The sequence below is a fragment of the Clupea harengus genome, chromosome 24, assembly GCF_900700415.2.
Source record: "Clupea harengus chromosome 24, Ch_v2.0.2, whole genome shotgun sequence".
Taxonomy (NCBI): domain Eukaryota; kingdom Metazoa; phylum Chordata; class Actinopteri; order Clupeiformes; family Clupeidae; genus Clupea; species Clupea harengus.
The window spans coordinates 14,498,835-14,518,418 of record NC_045175.1 but is presented as its reverse complement, the minus strand read 5'-3'; the positions used below and the strand labels follow the sequence as shown (position 1 = coordinate 14,518,418).

The following is a 19,584-nucleotide window of genomic DNA, read 5'->3' as shown; positions in this document are numbered from 1 at the left end:
TCCAGGGCTGAAGTGTTCTATATTCTAAACTCCGGGGTTTACTCCCTTTCCCTTCCGTCTGCAGTTGATGAGCAAATGAATGGCAACTTGATTTGGTCCGAGGATTTATTCTCCACACTGGTTGCACAGAGTTCTACGTTACAGCAACATAACTTTGCTCCGGTCTTTGCTACATCTGATCTATCCGTGTGCATCACTGCTCTCTCTCTCTCTCTCTCTCTCTCTCTCTCTCTCTACCACAACCACTCTGTAGCCTACGTGCTGCTCTTAAAGGAGACGCACCATTATACAGCACTGTATTAACATTAGATGGGGGACCGGGATGAAAATGTGACCTAGAACCATAGTGCGAAAAGTTTGATTGACGTCGGCGTATTTATATCAGCGGGACAATGGCAAAAAAAAAAATCCTGGAGCATGAAAGTGTAGTTGATTTTTGCTATTTTTGAACAGATGTTATTTGTTATTGATTAACATTAAGAACTTGACCTTATTTCAATACATTTTACAATTTTAAGCTTGGCCTACCATTTTATTGGAGCAATGAGGGACATGTGGGGCTTGAAAAGGCCCCCTTGTTCAAAGTGGGGAATGACAGAATACGTTTGAGAGCCACTGGTGTATGTAATCACTAGCAGTAAATAACGTAAAGGACTGAGATATCACAAACACACATAATCGATGGGATTTACTGTGATAACTTAATCGAAGTTGCCATCTGAAATCTGATGACATTACTCCTTCTTTCCAGTCTTAATTCAGATTCCAGTTTCACTCGAATATGTTCATTAGTGAAAAGATATTCATTGTGTTTTCTTGTCTGTCATAATTGTCTGAAGCACACCTACATTACTGATTAGTTTCCGATATTTAGGCCAGAGATATTAGGCCAAGAAGAATGCAAACCTGATCAAGGAGGAAAGACAATCATTTGATTTTGCCAGAAATGCACACTCTAAATATACACTTACATACACACACACACACATACAAACACACACACACACACACACACACACACACACACACACACACACTCACACACACATACACACCTGTCTCTCTCATTTAGACTTCTGCTTCTGTTAAATTCTGTCTGCAATAATCCAGTGTTGCACCACTTATCACTGCGGAACAAAAAACAAAGCAATAAAGTGTGTTTGTTTTTGTCCATTTTAACCATTATACCACACATACATCTCTCTGTCTCTCTCATTTAGACTCCTGCTTCTGTTAAATTCTGTCAGCAATAATCCAGTGTTGCTACAGCAACAAGGTAAACAAACATCAGAGCAAAGTTCCACAATGACAGAATATGTGTTGATGTTAATGGACTAAGAACACACAAAACTCTTCCTAATGGCAGAAATAATAGAAGCAGATGATATTCAACAGTCAAGATCTCACTGTTTAAGTATTCCTAACACTCTTGCATATGAGTCTCCTCTTATGATAGTGTATCACTACTAATCATACTCTGTATTACTACTAATCATACTGTGTATTCATCACACTCTTACAAATTAATCTCAACTGATAGTGTAACCCTATTACACCACGAGTCACAGAAATCCCACTTCTAATGAAGTTACTGTCTATCAATGAATACTACACACTGGGCATTGGATTCACATAAACACATACATGAACTTATTTCGAATTATTATTGTTGAGTTTTCTGTTCTGTTTCCTTTTACCGCGAAACCTGGACACATACAGTAGACAAATGGGGGAAGCATGTGACTTGAAGTGAAACATGCTGATTCTGGCATCATGTGAGTTTAACTCTTTCTTCCTCTTTTTTGTCACGACAAGCTACATATTTATATCCATGCGCATTATGTTTGTGTGTTTCTGAAGATTTGCTGAAATTGTGTAACCTATTAAACAATAGCCAATTTATGCACAGCTACATGTTTTACCTTCGTACTGCTACGTAGACTCCCTAGGAGTAGCGGCGTTCAGCACTCCACCATAACCTCTTCTCAGGTTTACTCGGATTAATAATAGTCTCCTTGATTCTGGCGAAAGGTTGTCCATATTACAGCTAAACAAAGTTACACAACTCCCTTTCTTTCCCAGAGCTAGGACTGTATAGGCTGCGAACACTGGAGTTTTGAGCGCACACACAGAACGCACGGCTGAAGGACCGTCAGGGGCAATTCGCTCAATTTATCAGAAACAGTGTAGCCTATTGGATTAGAGTCTCGGCTAGTAGGCTACCTTTAATTTTGAATTATGCGGATGCCTGGGTTCCGTGTACTTTCCTAATTGTGTAACTCAAACAGTTAGTAGCTAATGCGTCGATTTAAAAACGTAGGTTAACGGTAAAATGTAGCGTTCAGCCCAGATTCTCAACACTTATCGTGACATAAATGTCTGCCGATCAAAGTTAAGTTACAAATTTGCATCTGAAATATCTCAAACACTGACAAAACTCACTGAATTAAATCATTAACAAAAAACACATGATTTCACAGTTGATGCATTAATTTCGCTTACCTTAAATCGAGACGGTTTGCGCTTTATGATTATAACACAGCTTCCTCAACACCAACTGTCTGTTTACTTTCGATGTCACTTCCTGGGGAGTATTCAAAGTAGCCTACGTAGTTTAGTGACAAACCTGGCTAAGTTAACTCAGAGTAAGTGGTTAACCTCTTAATCATGCAATATTCAACTCTTCTAATTGAATTTGAAGATGTAGCATAATGTCGTTTTGACTAAAGTTAATGGTCCAATATTTTTTTAATAGGCTAATAATTGTTGTCAAAGATTGAAAAAAAAAATCATAATCATACAATACATGAAGAAATATATTTGTTAATTTAATTAGAAACTGTCATTGAAATTGTGTGTGTGTGTGTTTGTCATTGCTCTATTTGCCTCTCCTGTGAGAGGGAAACAATGCAATCTATCCAGTCAGATGCTGATGAACTGAACACAAAATGTGGTGTACATGTGGTGTATTTGTAGAGACCACACACATTTGTTGTGCTCCTACCTTGGTGCTATGCTGATATGCTGGGATTGGCTTGTGCCACTGAGACTTCCTGTCCACCCCTCTCTCTCCTCCTTTTCTCTCTCTCTCTCTTACTTTCTCTCTCACACCCCCTCCATGTATCTGCCCTTCTGCTCCATCTATCTCCTCCCTTTCTCCCTCCATCTCTCTTCCTCTCTCTCTCTCTCTCTCTCCCCCACCAGGACCCCTCTACACTGTGCTGCCTCCTGTAATAATAATGTGCAGGTCTGTGAGTTCCTGGTGGAATCCAGGCTGGCTAAATTCGTCGTCTCCCACAGTGGCTGCCAAGAAGTGTGATGAGATGGAGGAGGGATATGCACAGTTCTCACAGTTTCTCTATGGTCAGTGTGTGTGTGTGTGTGTGTGTGTGTGTGCATGGCTGTGTATTTGAGACACATTTTAACCAATCAGATGAGCCAGGCCTGCACATGAGGTCATAGCAATTAGTGTATACATGTGCGTGCATACTGTATGTGTGTAAGTGTGTGTGTGTGTGTGTGTGTGTGTGTGTGTGTGTGTGTGTGTGTGTGTGTGTGTGTGTGTGTGTGTGTGCGTGTGTGTGTTGAAATCTATTCTGGGAAAACAGGGTCTAAATGGAGTGACAAAGACACAACTATATTTTCACAAACAGACACCATTCCACAGATACAGCCCCTTTGTTTACCTGGTGGTGGCTGCCGTCCCCTAAAGTAAAGCTGGTTCCTTTCTCTCAGACTTCAGGGTGAGATTGGACTTGGACACCTCAGTGGTTGCTGTGATCTGTAATTTGTTTTGAATATGTGTTTGCAGACCTCTTTAGCCAAGGCAAGGCAGGGTAGGTTTATTTTCATTTGATGTATTTCTAATTCAACACATTGGTCAATAAAAGATGATAGGATTACTAATGAGCATAGCATAGGGGTGTCAGCAGCGCAAACAAACAACAACAAATCCTACTTCTGTCTGTTCTGTCTCTCACCTCTTTCCTTCCTGTCGTTTTGTCTCCATTTCAAGAGGAATGTAAGGGCCTCATGCAGTTTGTGTCTGTGGACATTTGTGTTGTGGACATTTTTGGGTCATTAACTGTCATTCTTCCTCACATTTCTTCTAGAAAGATTGCAGAGAATGTTGATTTTGTGAAGCTTTTCAAAAGACTGCCAACAAATCCTTTGCTGAAAAATTCATGCTATTTCACCAAAAGACCGTTTACGATAAATCATTTTAAAAAATGTTTTTAATACGGTAAAACGCTGCAACATGAGATGCAATTAAAAGTTGGAATATCTGACATCTGCTGTAAACCCTCCCAGAGTTTCAAGAACTTGAACCAAACGATTTTTGTACAGCAAGTTACGGTTCTCGCTTACAATAGTTCTGTGAATACGCACGGTAACCTGGCAAATACGCAAGACTTCTAGTATAGTGGCGTAGAGGGAACGGAATCGGCCGCCATTTGGTACTTTTGGTCCTTTTTGAAAAAAGAGGACCACAGCTCATAGAAGAGTTAGACATATTGTAGATACAATACAGAACAGATCCATCTGTTAAAAGAAACATTACATTAACTCAACAGCTTATTTCGTAAATGACGTCGTTTAATTATGTATTTGTATGGCGTCATTTTAGTGCCAAAACTCACACACGCGAGGAAGCGTCTATTCGAGCAACTTTCAGGTTTTTGCGAGCGTGAATTTCGTCTGCGCACTCAATTTTAGCAGCTGCGAGAGGAAATTCAACAACTGCGAGCGCAGAGACTGACATACGCTCTCGCGAAAACTGGATCTGCTCGCTCGAATTTATCATACGCTCTCGCGAAAACTTTATCTGCTCGCTCGAGTTATGAGTTTTGACACTGTGTGGGCGGGAGTTTTGACACTCTGTGGGCGGGAACCAAAGCAGGACGGGCTCTTCTCTGATTGGTCCTGATTCAACTCGCAGCTGCTGAAATTGAGTGCGCAGACGAAATTCACGCTCGCGAAAACCTGAAAGTTGCTCGAATACACGCTTCCTAGCGTGTGTGAGTTTTGACACTAAAATGACGCCATATATTTGTGTATCCCAAACCAAAAGACAGTGGGGCATGTGTAGGCTACACAGCCAACCAAAGCCGCTACTATGCCGTGAGCTCCCAGTAGGTTTTCACAAAACCCAGCACACGCATAACGTAGCCTACCTTTCCGGCGAGATCAAAACATCTTCCCCGACTGGCCAACAAAGTCATTATAATCTCTTTATCACGAAAAGTATCAGTTTATGACTCACCTGAAACAAGCAAACAACTCAAACTTCAGAAACAAATATCTTTGCAAAGCTGTTGCGCCCTACACTCCCCACATGTCGATTGTAGTTTTGGTTTCATTCACCGCGAGTTCGAGACCACTCGAGTTCTAACTCGGAGGCCGGAACGGGGCGGATCACGGAGCTTGCACCCCAACCCCGACACCCCCATTCAAGAAAATGCTAGATGACATAATAATCAGTTAATATATTTTAATAGTGTAGGACTTTGTCCTGGGTCTCCACTTCATAACCCTGTCTGCCCTGTGTGTGTGTGTGTGTGAGACACAGCACAGCACAGTGCAGATCTACTATACCGTACAGATGCAGTATGTACATACATATATACATTATATACGTACAGATCCACAATTTATACGCACAGATATACATTTTATACGCACATATATACATTATATACATACAGATATACATCCAGTATGTTCAGTCTCTGGATGTTGTTACTCTTAGATTTTAAATTTAAATAAGTTCATTTGTTCTTCGTCTCTCAGGCAGAGATCTGTTATTTACTGTTCCACTGAAACTACACAGTGTTACAGTACAGAGCAGAGACTGCAGAGATTCCCACAGCCTGATAGCCTGTTTGCTCTCGGGGTATTGACCCCATGACCCCGTGACCCTGACCCTGCTGTTGATATCACCTTACTCTAGCAGTTAAGCTGCAGGAACACTTTACTCTCAGACTGATCTGGGTTGTGAGCTCAATCATACATTTCCAGCTGACAGATGGTGTGTGTGGTGTGTGTGTGTGTGTGTTTGTTCAGGTGAAGATGGGCATCATGAACTGAGGGGTTGTGTACCGCCTGTGTGTATTAATGTGTGTGTGTGTGTGTGTGTGTGTGTGCGTTTTACCGGTGTTCAGGAGAAGATGGGCATCATGAACAGAGGGGTGGTGTATGGCCTGAGTGTATTAATGTGTGTGTGTGTCTGTGTGTGTGTTTTACAGGTGTTCAGGAGAAGATGGGCATCATGAACAGAGGGGTGGTGTATGGCCTGTGCGACTATGAGGTGGAGGCTGAGGACGAGCTGTCCTTCAGGGAGGGGGACTGCATGACCATTCTGCGCAGGGAGGACCAGGAGGAGACGCAGTGGTGGTGGGCCCGCTGTGGGGACAAGAAGGGCTACATCCCCTGAAACCTGCTGGGGGTCAGTCTGTCTGTCTGTGTGTGTGATTGCTGTAGAGCAGTGTTTCCCAAACTGTGTATATGGTACCCCCAGAGGTACGCATTTGCATTTTTAAAGTGAAACAGCCCATTACATTTTCAAACTGACCTATAAATAGACACAACATCTTAAATAGTCTGAATAGTCGAGTCGCAATGCCAAAAATACACTGTAACAGGTTGCAGGGTGGGCAGTGCAGTAAACTCAAAAGTTCACCACAAAATGTTCCTTGTCCCTCTTCCTTCAGGGTTGTACAGTAAACATAAACTTCAGGTTACTTTCCTTGTCAGTTCTCCGTTCGTCCGTCCAGGTCCTTCCCGGCTTGGGGCTAGCCTTCCCCCTTCCGGATGCGGCTTAGCAAGCGCTTTAGCAAGCGCTTTAGCAAGCGCCTCAGCAAGCGTTTCAACAAAGGCTTCACCCGCATGTCAGGTGCTCTCAGTTCTCCAGGTTCTCCAGGTTCTCCAGGTTCTCCAGGTTCTCCAGGTTCTCCAGGTTCTCCAGGTTCTCCAGGTTCTCCAGGTTCTCCAGGTTCTCCAGGTTCTCCAGGTTCTCCAGGTTCTCCAGGTTCTCCAGGCTCTCCAGGCTCTCTCGGCTCGCTCCCACACAACAGGCACCACCTGTCTTAAACACTCCTTCAATCAGGTGCCTTAAGCACCTACACCTGGTTGGGTCCTGCTGCATTCTGGGAGATGTAGTGCAAATGGCAGCCATCTTGTGGTGTGGCAGCCAGACCTCCACAGGAACACCACACCCCTCTGCTAGCTGGCCCATCGTGGTGCCACAACACTCATGTATACATTGTAGTGTTCAGCGAAATATAAAAATAGCTACAGATAGGTTAGTCAAAACATAGGCACAACTCCTTAGCTCCCTCGTCAGAATTCCACTCGCTGATGCCCTGTGTAGAGAAGCGGGAGCTCATTCCGGTTGCTGCACGGAAATGGATAAATGGTTAAAAAGAGTTAATCCCCGGTCCAGAGAAACACCAACCGCTACTACTAGTAGAAGGCCTACTATCGAGGATGCACCTGACGGTGACAGCATGGGGCGTGGGGTGGTACATAGCTGGAGACCAGTGCGGCTCCTGAAAAAATTCTCTGGGGGGGAGCAATTTGTTTTGATAATGATTAATGCGACCCATTCAGTAGGTACATTAAGTTAGCTGATTAACTCATACAGCAATACCTTTTTGTCCACTATCGGCAGCACACAACAGTAGTATGTCCCATCTTGCTACATAGCCAGAGTAGCAAGTTACAGGTGGAAAGCTATGGAAGAAAGTTGCATCCAGGAGCCTTCATAAGCAAACATGATGTGGCTCCACATTAAATTATCCCATTTTTTCATTATCCACGTGTCTCAAATGTTGTATGATGTAACATACAGTAGCTTAACAGGACACATGATATGTCCAGTAACAACATAAAGAAGTCAAAACCAACAATATTTATTGACTGATCTTGAAAGTATTGGCTTACAAAAGCAAAATAGGTCATCGCATAAAAAATAATTCAGTGTTAGTGCAAGAAGCGAACTGTGAAACACACTGTGAAACCTATGAAAAGTGACAGTGGTATATAGAAATACAGACCGCGTTAGCCACTTCACGACCGTGATTTTCTTTCGTTCCAGTTTTTGGATGTAGGATTTCCCTTCCTTTGTAGAAACTTGTTGAATGGATACAAGTCCTTATTGTTTTGTTGTCAATTTATATTCATTAGTACGCCGACTAAAAAGGCGTTTCTGTCAAAGAGCGAATCGAGTTGCTGCACTGAACAGGGGCCAGCCATCTTGACAGAATATGCATCTGTCGAAGCTGTATGACGTTCGTATAGGCTTTTCTGTCCATGACTTATGACATGACATGGAGGGGCGAGCCCTCCCGGAAGCCATAGAGAATGCATTGAGAGCTCTGTTGTGAAAAAAAAAATAGATTTAACATGGGAGTCAATGGGAGAGGTCTGGGGCGATTTTCATTTCGCCCCAAATCGCCCCAGAAGGGGCGGGGCCATTTGAAGCAAGACTTTAGGCTGACTGAATGACTGTTACCTGATTCGACAATGACATACAGAGGTAGATCAGACGGTCTAGTGGTAGAATCCGACAGAAAACAAATTATTACATTTACATTTACACTAGGCAGTGCGTCGCCCCAATCGCCCTTATGGACAAGCCGCCCCTGCTGGAGACTGTAAAACGTTTGTGAAACACTGCTGTAAAGTATTCATATCTATTCTTGTAGATATCAATGTGAAGATATTACTGTGTTACAATATCACTGCTGATAATGGAGCTCATCTCTCTCTCTCTCTCTTTCTCTCTCACAGCTGTACCTGAGGATCAAACCCAGACGCCTGGCTTAAGAATATTATGTGGCCTATCAAACTGACATTACACACAAACACACACGTATACATTTACACACACACAGTTCAGCAGAACACTAAGAGTCTCAGTACAGCGAATCTTTGCTGAATGATGGAACAGTTGATGAAAGTGTGACATAAATAGGTGTGTCTGTGGACAGCCTGAACTACACGTTATTCACTGGACTTGAGCCATTCAGCAGACTGATCAAAAGAGTTTCTTTTGCTGACATTCATTGAGAAGATAAAAAACCTTGTTTTTTCTTTGTAAAATTTGGAGAGAGTGGGAGAGAATTGGTGAAGTATAACAATGATGATTGTGATAATGACTGCGTTTAAGATTGTAAAATGAACACTGTTTTCTTTGTTGTTTGTGTAAAACTTTATTTGTAAATGTACCCAAACACAGTCATACTGCTGGATAGTCTGTCACCTGCAGCATCTCTATGATCATGTTTTATTTTTCTCTATTTGAAAATGGATGCCATTTTTAAGGCCCCCATGTAGTTTGTCTGAAGACATTTGTGTAGTTTATTTATATTTCTGTTTAATTAATTTACATTGTTCCTCACACTTTATCTAATAGAGAGAGAGTAGAGAGAATGTTGATTTCACAAAGAGGTTATCAAAATGACTGCCATCACATCCTTTGCTGCATACAAGGACAAAAAACATACAATCTGTCTTTCATAATAAAACAGAAATGATAACAGCTTGTATGAGAGATGTATTTTCTCCAAGGTCATGTCTGAAGAGAAAACATATCTGACTTCACACTGAAGAGATGAAGATGATCTGTGAGAAGCCACAGAGCACAGGAGCAGCTTTCCATTTAAATGTAAAATAAACACATTTCATTTCAACACCTGCCTGAAGAGTCACTCTGGAGACAAACTCACATCTGCCCTCTCTCATCTACCAGCATGCTACAGTGATACATTGGGTGGAGATGTAACCTTAATTATTATACTACAGCAGTGCATGTGATGGCCAAGTCATTCATGCATTTGAAGTTGACACATGGAAAACGAACAGATTAATACTGAATGTGTCTTCATAATTTGAGTTGATTAATGTTTTGTTTTACTCTAAAGCCAAAACAAAACTCAAATTATGAAGACACATTCATCCCCATAAAGCCACTCCAATGTTATATTCTCTAAATATATTTATTTAGACATTTTATTTATTTATTGCAGAACAACAGATACACAGATGACAGGGACCACACACACATTACAAAATAACTATGCCTACCACAGACACACACACACAACACAAAAACTACACCTCTCTTTCTCTCTCACACACAAACACACACACACACACACCCCAGACCAGTGCATCATTTTCAAACAAATGCAGCACATATCTTAACCTTAAGGAGAGCAGAATACATCATATTGTTGCTGAACAATTCTTTTAACCCACATATTCAATTCAGAAAATATACAAAAATACAACATCACTATTTGCAAAGTATCATCAAAGCAGTGGTGTATAAATAGAATACACATATCACTATTTCCTTAGTATCACAGCATCACACATGTGTATGAATAGGAGTGGGTGACTCCTCTGTTCCTGCAGCATGGGGAGGTCATGTGATCTGGCACAGGGACACTGATGAGTCATGCCAAACCCCAAACCCAGGATAGAGGGGCTCAGTGAATGTGGAGTAGAACGTGGGCTGGTGGGTGAGTGTCAGAGGAGATGCTGTAGAAGGACAGAGTGCCGGCCGGCCAGTCCAGGTACACTCCTACTGTTCTGGAGCCGGAGGAGGGGGCAGGTATGTCTGTGTCTTCATTATTGTGTCTGGCAGAGTAACTGCCAGAGTATGTATGAGGAGAGCACTCCAGACTCCAGGACTTGTCATTATGTCCCAGCAGGCAGTCATCACTCCCCCCTTTCCTCTGGATGCTTTTATACGCCACAGCTATATAAGCCCCCCTCCCACTCCACTCAGCCTCCCAGTAGCAGCGTCCAGACAATCCCTCTTTACACAACACCTGATCCCACAAGACAAATCTCTCTGGGTGGTCAGGATACAGATGCTCCTTTTTCACATGTGTCACCTTTCTGTTCCCCTCAGAGAGAGAGAGACATCTGCCTGCTGTGTTTGTGTCCAGTGTGAGCTCACAGGCATCTGCAGACAAGAGGAGAGAAGAGGGGAGAGAATAACATCAGAAAAGACAGCTGCTGCCGACTAACCTACACACACACACACACACACACACACAAACATACATCACATTATCTGTGCTTTCCCAAATAACGCATTTGGATGCATCCCCACCCCTTACTGTCCTCTGAGGAGTGTTAAAGACACTTTGTAAACATCTTAATCTTACTTTCTAGATTTCTTAAGAGCTGAACACTTCCCAAATTATTTGATATTGGAAATGAATGCCTTGGGCTCATTAATTGCTGTGACCCTGGCACACACACACACAGACACATACATTGGTGTGCATCATCGTGAAGTGTGCAGTGGTAACAGCTACAGCAGGCATAACACTCAGTGAAGACAGACTACAGACTGAACACACAGAACAGATGTCTGTGAATGATCCCAATTCATACAGTTACTGAATTAACCATTAAGACTTACATCTCAGCAAACGTGGTCGAGCTCTGCTTACTGAAGCATGGTCAGTTCTGTAACAGAAACACACGGTCACACATACTCTTCTTCCATTTTTTTTCATTTGAATAGTTCATTGTTACTACATGAAGTAAATGATAATTTAGGGAAACATGAATATGTATTACTGTAAGATGAATGTTGTATCTGATAAATCAGATAAATCGGCATTAAATGCTGCTGTATTTTGCACTGGTGCTCTTAGTTTAATTATGTGAAGGAAGGCAGTCAGGTTAAGATGGACCTTGACCTTTGACACCAGAGAAACAAGGACAAAGGAACAAAGAAATCAGGAACATGTAGAGTAAATATAGTTCTTTATGCCTATTTTGCCTATGTCTTGTCTAATTGGGACTAGTTTTTACCTTTACCAACTGCTTATTCATTGACTAATCCCTTTGCTACCATATCATTTATTTGGACTTCTGGATTCCTTTGGAGTCCACTACCCTGTCTGACCTCTAATCCTCAGATCATTTATCTGGACCACTTTGCAAAAGGGACAGTTTAAATTCATATTTGCAATATTGGACGCTGTATCAAAGAAGTGACCTACATCTAAGTTGATAAAGTAGCTATTTAAAAACATCTTCGAAAAAACATCACTACACTAGGTATGAAGAAACTGATTTGATCTCACACAAATAATGCAGAAAAGTACAACATTGGGATGTCTTTCTACGCTTACTCAGGCTTCTCCAGTTTACAGACAGATATATCCACTGGAGATATCCAGTGAAATAGTACACACTATTTCGTTCTCCAAGTTAAACTGAAAAATCTCCTTATCAGAATAATATCTCTTCAGTACCTAAATTACTTCATTGTACAGGCAGTCATTACTGAGAAAAACGATTGGTATCAAAAATAATAAAAAAATTAAATATGAATGAGCTACAGAAACACTTTTAACTAGGACTGATGTTTTCAATGGAAATGCTCTGGTGCCCTTTAAAATAGTGGTTCCCAACAGGGGGACCAGGGCCCAAAAGGGCAACTCCGGGAGCTGTAAGGGCGGCCTTAAGATGATAGGAAATTATTTAAAACAATGAAATACATATACATTTGTATTCGTTGGTTGGGCAGTTGTTGTATTGGTTAGATTAGGTTGTTGGGTATGAGTACTTGCATGTGACAGAAAGAGGTTTGGCTGCTGAAGTGCACTCTAATCCCCGTCAGTCATTGTAAAAAGTTTATATGATGGAAACTCTTATTCACTGCCAGTTATAACTGCATTTCATCTCAAATTTGTTTTGGTCCTAGTGTGTTTGTGTGTCGGTGTGTGTGTGTGAGAGAGAGAGTGTGAGGTCTGTCTTTGTCGTCAACAAACACAAGGAGAGACAAGAAACCAATCAACTTGTGTTCACACTAAATGGTATAAAACAATATCTGCACCAAGGCAACTTCAAGTTCCAGAAGGTATTGTAATAGGGCTGGGCACTTAAGCAAATTTAAATGTATGTTATGATTATGGCTTCCAACAATTACGAAAAACAACATAGAGTATTTTGCATCATCATGTGTCTTTGAGTAAGTTTGTGTTTGAGTGAGTGAATTCATGCTTTTCTGTACTCACCCTGCATTGGGCTGTGTTGATGTGCTGCTCATGTTTCCAGGATCATCCATGTCCTGGTCATTCTTCATGGTCACACAGCTGTGTAGTGCAGACTCTGGTCTGAGTGTCTTACTGTGACCTGCAGCTTCCTCCGCGTCTTGATTAATTTCAGTTGTCTCACTAGGCCAGAACAGCAGAATAAATGTAATACAGAATTAGTTAATAAACTGAAATGACGTAAAAGCCCTGTATAATCCACACATATATTGTGTTCATTTACTAGAGGGGTGTTTTAGCTAATTTAAAGCAAGTAAAACAATAGATTGAAAAAGGCTAAATATCACTTCATGCTCTACGCTACTCTCCTCTTCTTTAAATGGGATTCGAATAAGTAGGTCTAACTGTTAATACATAACTGACTTCAGCAAAGGCACTCACAGAGAAAGGCTGTGGTGATTCCTGGTCCTATTGTCATCAATAACCCCTATAGGCCTACATGAACATTTTGGTAAAAAACAATATTTTCCTTTGACTAGGATACACTTGCAAGTTACATTAAGCTTCATCCATTGTTCAGTACGGACAAGTTATTTTCTCATGGCCTTTAATATGATGTTTAACACTAATGCAAAATGGCCAAGAGGTGTTGCTGTTACATTGGTTTGCCACCATAGAATTCTAATTCTGTGGCTTCATATGTTTTGACATAAGGAAAAAAAAAAAAAATGGACATCCATGTATGAAAGATTGGAAAGAGTGTAGATTAATATTTAACTCTGGACATTCCTACACTACACAAACATAAAAACTTAAAAAGATTAGCTGGTAAAACACAGAGTTCTATCCATACTACACCTGGATTCGGTCAGGGTTTCAAGGAACCATTTGCCTGACCTGACTGACCTTTGAACCTTAGTCTACCAGAACGAGTCACACATTCAAAGACACCTAAATGTCAAACAGGATTGATAAAGAGCTCTTAGTTTTCTCATTACTAAACACAGCAGCATGTAATACCATGTTCAGGAGACTGTCAGTTTAGCCTAACCAACCCTTTGCAAGAAAACTCATCAAATTATTGCTTCTTGCAAAATAGACTTGAAAACCCATCAATTGCAATAGATTAATCTCCAGCTGAACAATTTTGACATGCAGCAAAGCCATTTTCAGGTACTTGTAGATGACCCTGTTTATCCAGTGTGAAATGTTATATTTTGCATGTCAAATGTGGTACAAAGGACCTTTAATATTAGATACTAAGAATTGTATTTTGTTAAAACGAAAGACTTTTATTTTGTTAATGTGACCTGGATGTTTAGAGGTGTATAGGTTGCCCGTTGAAAAGTCACTGCCAGTTAGTACTCTTGACGGTTTAAGGTTCGCTACTCTACTAAAAGAGATGACAAGCTCTTACGGTGTTAAAGGTAATGTGTTTCATACAGTTTAATAAACGCAACAGTTTTATAACATCAGTCGTCGAGCCATAATTTGGTAGAGATAGCTACAGTACTTGTCATTGTGGTCCACTAGAACTAATACACAGATAATACATATGACTTATCTTATCACCAAAGGTGTTTGGAACCAGCAATCATGCCCACTGCCAGAGCATGAGAATGATTAACAGAGTCATGTGACCAGATAGCCCACAGTAATTGTGTAAGGGGCCGAAAAGGCAAATACTAAGAATTACCACTAGGGAATAGTGAAGTAGCCGACTACGCCAGCCCAGAAGGGCAGTAATTATAATGAATTAAGTTAGCACAGGTTCGTTCAAGCTTGTGGCTGGTTAAAACACACACAATAGGCAAGAGTATAATAAATTGCAATTTAATGTCACAATAGTAAAAACACATACAAAAATACCAACAAGGGACAGTGGGCAATCCACTAGTCCCTAATAAATAAGTACAGGCAATAAATAGTATAAATAACTGCCACTGTGACTAACGAGGATCGGTCACAAACCTGAAAACCACACAGGCTACTCACGGAAACCGGCAGCGTCAATGACGTCAAAATAACAATAGCTAGGCCGGTCCCGATGCCCAGTTACATATACAAAGTATAGCAATACCTCCGGAGGTCGAAGCCTGAAACAGGCGAGGAAGCACAGGAACCCTGCGTGCCTGATGGAGAAACTCCCCAGGTGGAAAACAAGCCTGTAGCAGAGCTGGCTTGGGAGGCTCAATCGCCACGGAGGAAAAACGCTCCTTTATACCAACATCAAAAGACGTAGCCACTCAAATGCAACCAGGCCGCTCGTGGATTCCGGTGCTCCCTTCACAAAACCCTCCTATGGATAAGTTCCCGTCTGCATTAAATACTGCGTTCAATCACGTCCGAGGTTCACGGATTGGTGGAGCTAAAACGGAGGGAGAGGACAGCAATCAGTGGACAGCAGACCGAGACCGAGCATTCACACCGAGCATTCACACGCTTCCGTTGGAATGCGTTGCGCCAACGGATGGCGGAGGAGGAGTCTGGCGCATGGGGTTCTGTTGATACCAGAGACGTTATAGTGAGATTGACAGGTCAACAAACCAATCACGCCACTAGCAAGCTGCTTACCTTGTAAGCAGTAGCATGCTAACATTAGGTAGGGTGCTCACACACCTCGCAAATCCTATCAGACGTATTTTTCAGTTACAATAAAGGGGTTTTTACATTGTACAGTGTCTATTTCTCGGTAACTTTTAAAAAATCTAAGAAAAAACAAACATCTTTTGGGTACAAATACGACCATCTACGGAGTTTGGTCGCCATCTTTTTTTTTTTGAGCTTGCCGCTTTCTAGACTTGAGCATATACGGGATCTGATTGGCTAGCGCCTGTGCTGTCAGTTATGCATGAAAGGCAATTTGATTGGCTGACGCATGCATTGCCTCTCGAAAAGTTGAACATTCTTCAACTCTTGCTGCAAGCAAAGCATGAAACGCAACGTACGGGAACCCAACGGAGCCATAATTCAGTTCGGCAAAGGATGACGTCACCCCATTCAAAGTGAATGGAGATCCGTCAACTAGTGATGGGCAAATGAAGCTTTGGTGAAGCATTGAACCATTAGGCACATTGTTTCAAAAATCGGTTCATTACTTGAAGCTTCAGTAACAGTGACCTCTCCTGGTGATGTACCAAGGCTGCAACTAAATTAGCCCAGCTAGACAGTGGCACGAATCTTTAAAAGAATGACAATCTAGTGTGCACGCACCAAATCCCCCCCCCCCCCCCACTCACACTCACACTCACACACACACATGCACCCATATACAAAGATTGTGATATAATTTTTTTTTTACAAATAAAGATTAATTATTTTTTGTATATTGTGTTATTGAAGAGAGAGTGCTTGGGGAAAGGATGTGCGGGACAAATATGGCACAAGTTGGGTGTGCTTGTGTAACCATGTTAGATAGGGAACAGTCAAAGATTTTGATTTAAAACATTATTTGTTCTACACTTTTTGGACTGAGCCTGTTGATATAGTCTACTTTTCCTATAGCCTAAATATTTAACAGCCAGCGCACCTTATCATGAGCGATCAGAATAAAGTGTTCCCACATGTCAGAACGACCTCTCTTCCTAGATGCTTTCATAATGATGATAAATCAATACGAACGTAATGACTGTCACAGAATGAGATAGGCTACTACGAACCAAACGCAATGTTGTGCGCTGAAGTTTTTATGCTTTGAAGGCGCTACAATTCAGACTCAAAACGAGGCAACTGACTGTTTCGTGCGTGGCGCTGTGAACCACTCAGCTGGTTCATTCGGAGAAAGAAGCAGTTGCTGTTTCGCACGTAATATGTCACGTGATTTTTCCGTACCAAAGCAACCTTCGAAGCAGTGGTTTTATGGTTGGTGTAGTTAAGGTATGAAGCACGTTCCGGCGCTTCAGTGTCAGGCTGCCATCACTACCGTCAACCCTGACGGATCAACGCATTCCAACGGAAGCGTGTGAATGCTCTGTTACAGAGCATTCACACGCTTCCGTTGGAATGCGTTGCGCCAACGGATGGCGGAGGAGGAGTCTGGCGCATGGGGTTCTGTTGATACCAGAGACGTTATAGTGAGATTGACAGGTCAACAAACCAATCATGCCACTAGCAAGCTGTTTACCTTGTAAGCAGTAGCATGCTAACATTAGGTAGGGTGCTCACACACCTCGCAAATCCAGACGTATTTTTCAGTTACAATAAAGGGGTTTTTACATTGTACAGTGTCTATTTCTCGGTAACTTTTAAAAAATCTAAGCAAAAAAAAGTCAAACAAACAACTTTTGGGTACAAATACGACCATCTACGGAGTTTGGTCGCCATCTTTTTTTTTTTGAGCTTGCCGCTTTCTAGACGTGAGCATATACGGGATCTGATTGGCTAGCGCCTGTGCTGTCAGTTATGCATGAAAGGCAATTTGATTGGCTGACGCATGCATTGCCTCTCGAAAAGTTGAACATTCTTCAACTCTTCCCGCAAGCAAAGCATGAAACGCAACGCACGGGAACCCAACGGAGCCATAATTCAGTTCGGCAAAGGATGACGTCACCCCATTCAAAGTGAATGGAGATCCGTCAACCCTGACGGATCAACGCATTCCAACGAAAGCGTGTGAATGCTCTGTCTTCCTAGTGCCAATCACGTCACTAATTGGGGGGTGGAGTGGGCATCTGGTAGGCCATCTAAATGCTTTAGAGGCAGGCGTATATATAGACACCTGGGGGTCCTTACACGGTATGTTGTCACCCTGCTGCCGGCACTGGTGTGAGGAAGCCATGCTGTGGGTGCGGTCTTGCTGTGAGTAGGTATGTTGACGCGTTTCGTTCTTGATGCTGATTTCACTGCGGTTAGCAATCTAAGGAATGTTTGTTTTAATAGCGTGTGTGTGTGGGAGCTGACCCGACCGTGTTTTACAAGTGTTTGCGTGACCATTTCCCTATACAAGGTACGATGATGTAACGCCCAGCATAACTGTTGTCATACACTGTTTTTAACTGACGGACTGTAACATGTGTGTTTGTTTTCCACCAGCACCCGCTGGGTATTGTGGCTGCCGTGGGGTACCTGCTACAAACGCAGTGTTCCTCACTGACTAACGTGAGCGGCAGACGTGTTTAACGGCAATGGGATTTGTTAGTTGGTGTTCTCTACACGTATGATTGTGGTGGTGATTTATTGCTTAACTAGATTTTGGTTTGTTTTTTCCTCTAGCCTGTTGATTGTAACGAGTATTGTAAGTGAGTGCAGTTATTGTACATCACAGGCTAGAGTGGTTTCTTTATTCCTTTGTTTTGTCCCCCCTCCCTCTCGTGTAGCCAGCCTCGCATAAAGCCAGCATAAAGTCCTTAAATCAAGTTTATCAGTGTGACATTTAGTTGCAGTGTGTCTATAGACAGTGATCACGTGTGATTGGGACCCTAACCCTTCTATTTGTGGTTCTCATTGTCTTCTCTGGCTCCTGTGCCGTTAGCTTGGCGATTCCCCCCCCTGTATTCACTTGTTGTTTATTTTACTGTTGACCAACCAAACCAACACTTTTAAAACCATGTATTAATAAAGACTATTTTTATACTTTTCTAAAGAACCTGTGTCTGTACGGATTATTGAGACAGAGTTCCCCTTTCTCTGGCCTTAGCACAGACAAATTTAGATCAATTGAACAACAAAACAAATAAATGCACTTACCTTGAGATCAGTGTAACCACCTAAGACCTGTTCCACCTGTACTGGCTGTTAAATGTTTCAGAGTGAACTTTGTTTCTGCACAAGACGTTATAAAAGGATTTTATTGCTTAGATAACAGTTTCCATCAGAACACCCTCCTTCAGCCTCGAGTTCATTTCCTTAAAGAAACAGTAACATAGTTTAAGTGTTTGGGACTGAACCTTTGGGTTATATGTGTCAGCTCAGGGTGCAGACATTGATCAGGGTGTTAATTTATTATGTAATTATTATATACAGTCACAGTAAAACTCACAGTAACAACAAACCCAGCAATCCACACAAGGACAATTGATCACTGTCTGAAAAGGCCATCAGAGGGTGAATGTCACCCAGGTTGATCTGGAATCAGTCTCTCACCTCTAGTGTCATCAGATTAACTCCTACAGGCTGATCTGGAGTCAGTCTCTCACCTCTAGTGTCATCAGATCAACTCCTATAGGCACACACACACACCACCACTGATCTCAGATCTGCAGCCACAATGTTGTGTATGTGGAACCCAGCAGCAGAGTTGAAAGGAAAAGGGAAATATTTTGTCATCAAATGTGATTGTGATGTGATTTCTCTAACAACTCAGACAGTCTCCACACTAGAGACCCACCCAACCACACAGACACATCTATAGTCATCATATTCATTCTTTAAGTATTGTACTGTGGCCTGAATTTTGACACTGATCTCAGATCTGCTGTTATAATTAGGTGTAGATGGGATCCAACAGCAGAACAGACATGAGTAGGGAAATAAATGGGTTCTTTAAAGAGCCAGGCAGAGGCGCAAAAACCCAGACCACCTAGAAAACACCCGACAATCCAGGGTCATTTTTTACAGTCAT

The 19,584-nt window shown here is 42.0% G+C and overlaps 1 protein-coding gene and 1 pseudogene across 1 annotated transcript; one reads left to right on the top strand and one right to left on the bottom strand.

Annotated features, from left to right (window-relative positions):
* The first annotated feature begins 3,080 nt into the window (after window positions 1–3,080).
* Window positions 3,081–9,198, top strand: LOC116219188 (annotated as a pseudogene).
* Window positions 9,199–10,493: 1,295 nt separating this feature from the next.
* Window positions 10,494–18,774, bottom strand: LOC116219081 (stonustoxin subunit beta-like). Its single transcript, XM_042703502.1, has 4 exons — window positions 18,711–18,774; window positions 13,050–13,208; window positions 11,441–11,487; window positions 10,494–10,975 (listed from the first exon to the last, which is right to left on the bottom strand). Exons 2-4 carry the CDS (start codon window positions 13,115–13,117, stop codon window positions 10,494–10,496), a joined length of 597 nt encoding a protein of 198 aa, XP_042559436.1. The 5' UTR covers window positions 13,118–13,208; window positions 18,711–18,774.
* Between the last annotated feature and the right edge of the window lie 810 nt (window positions 18,775–19,584).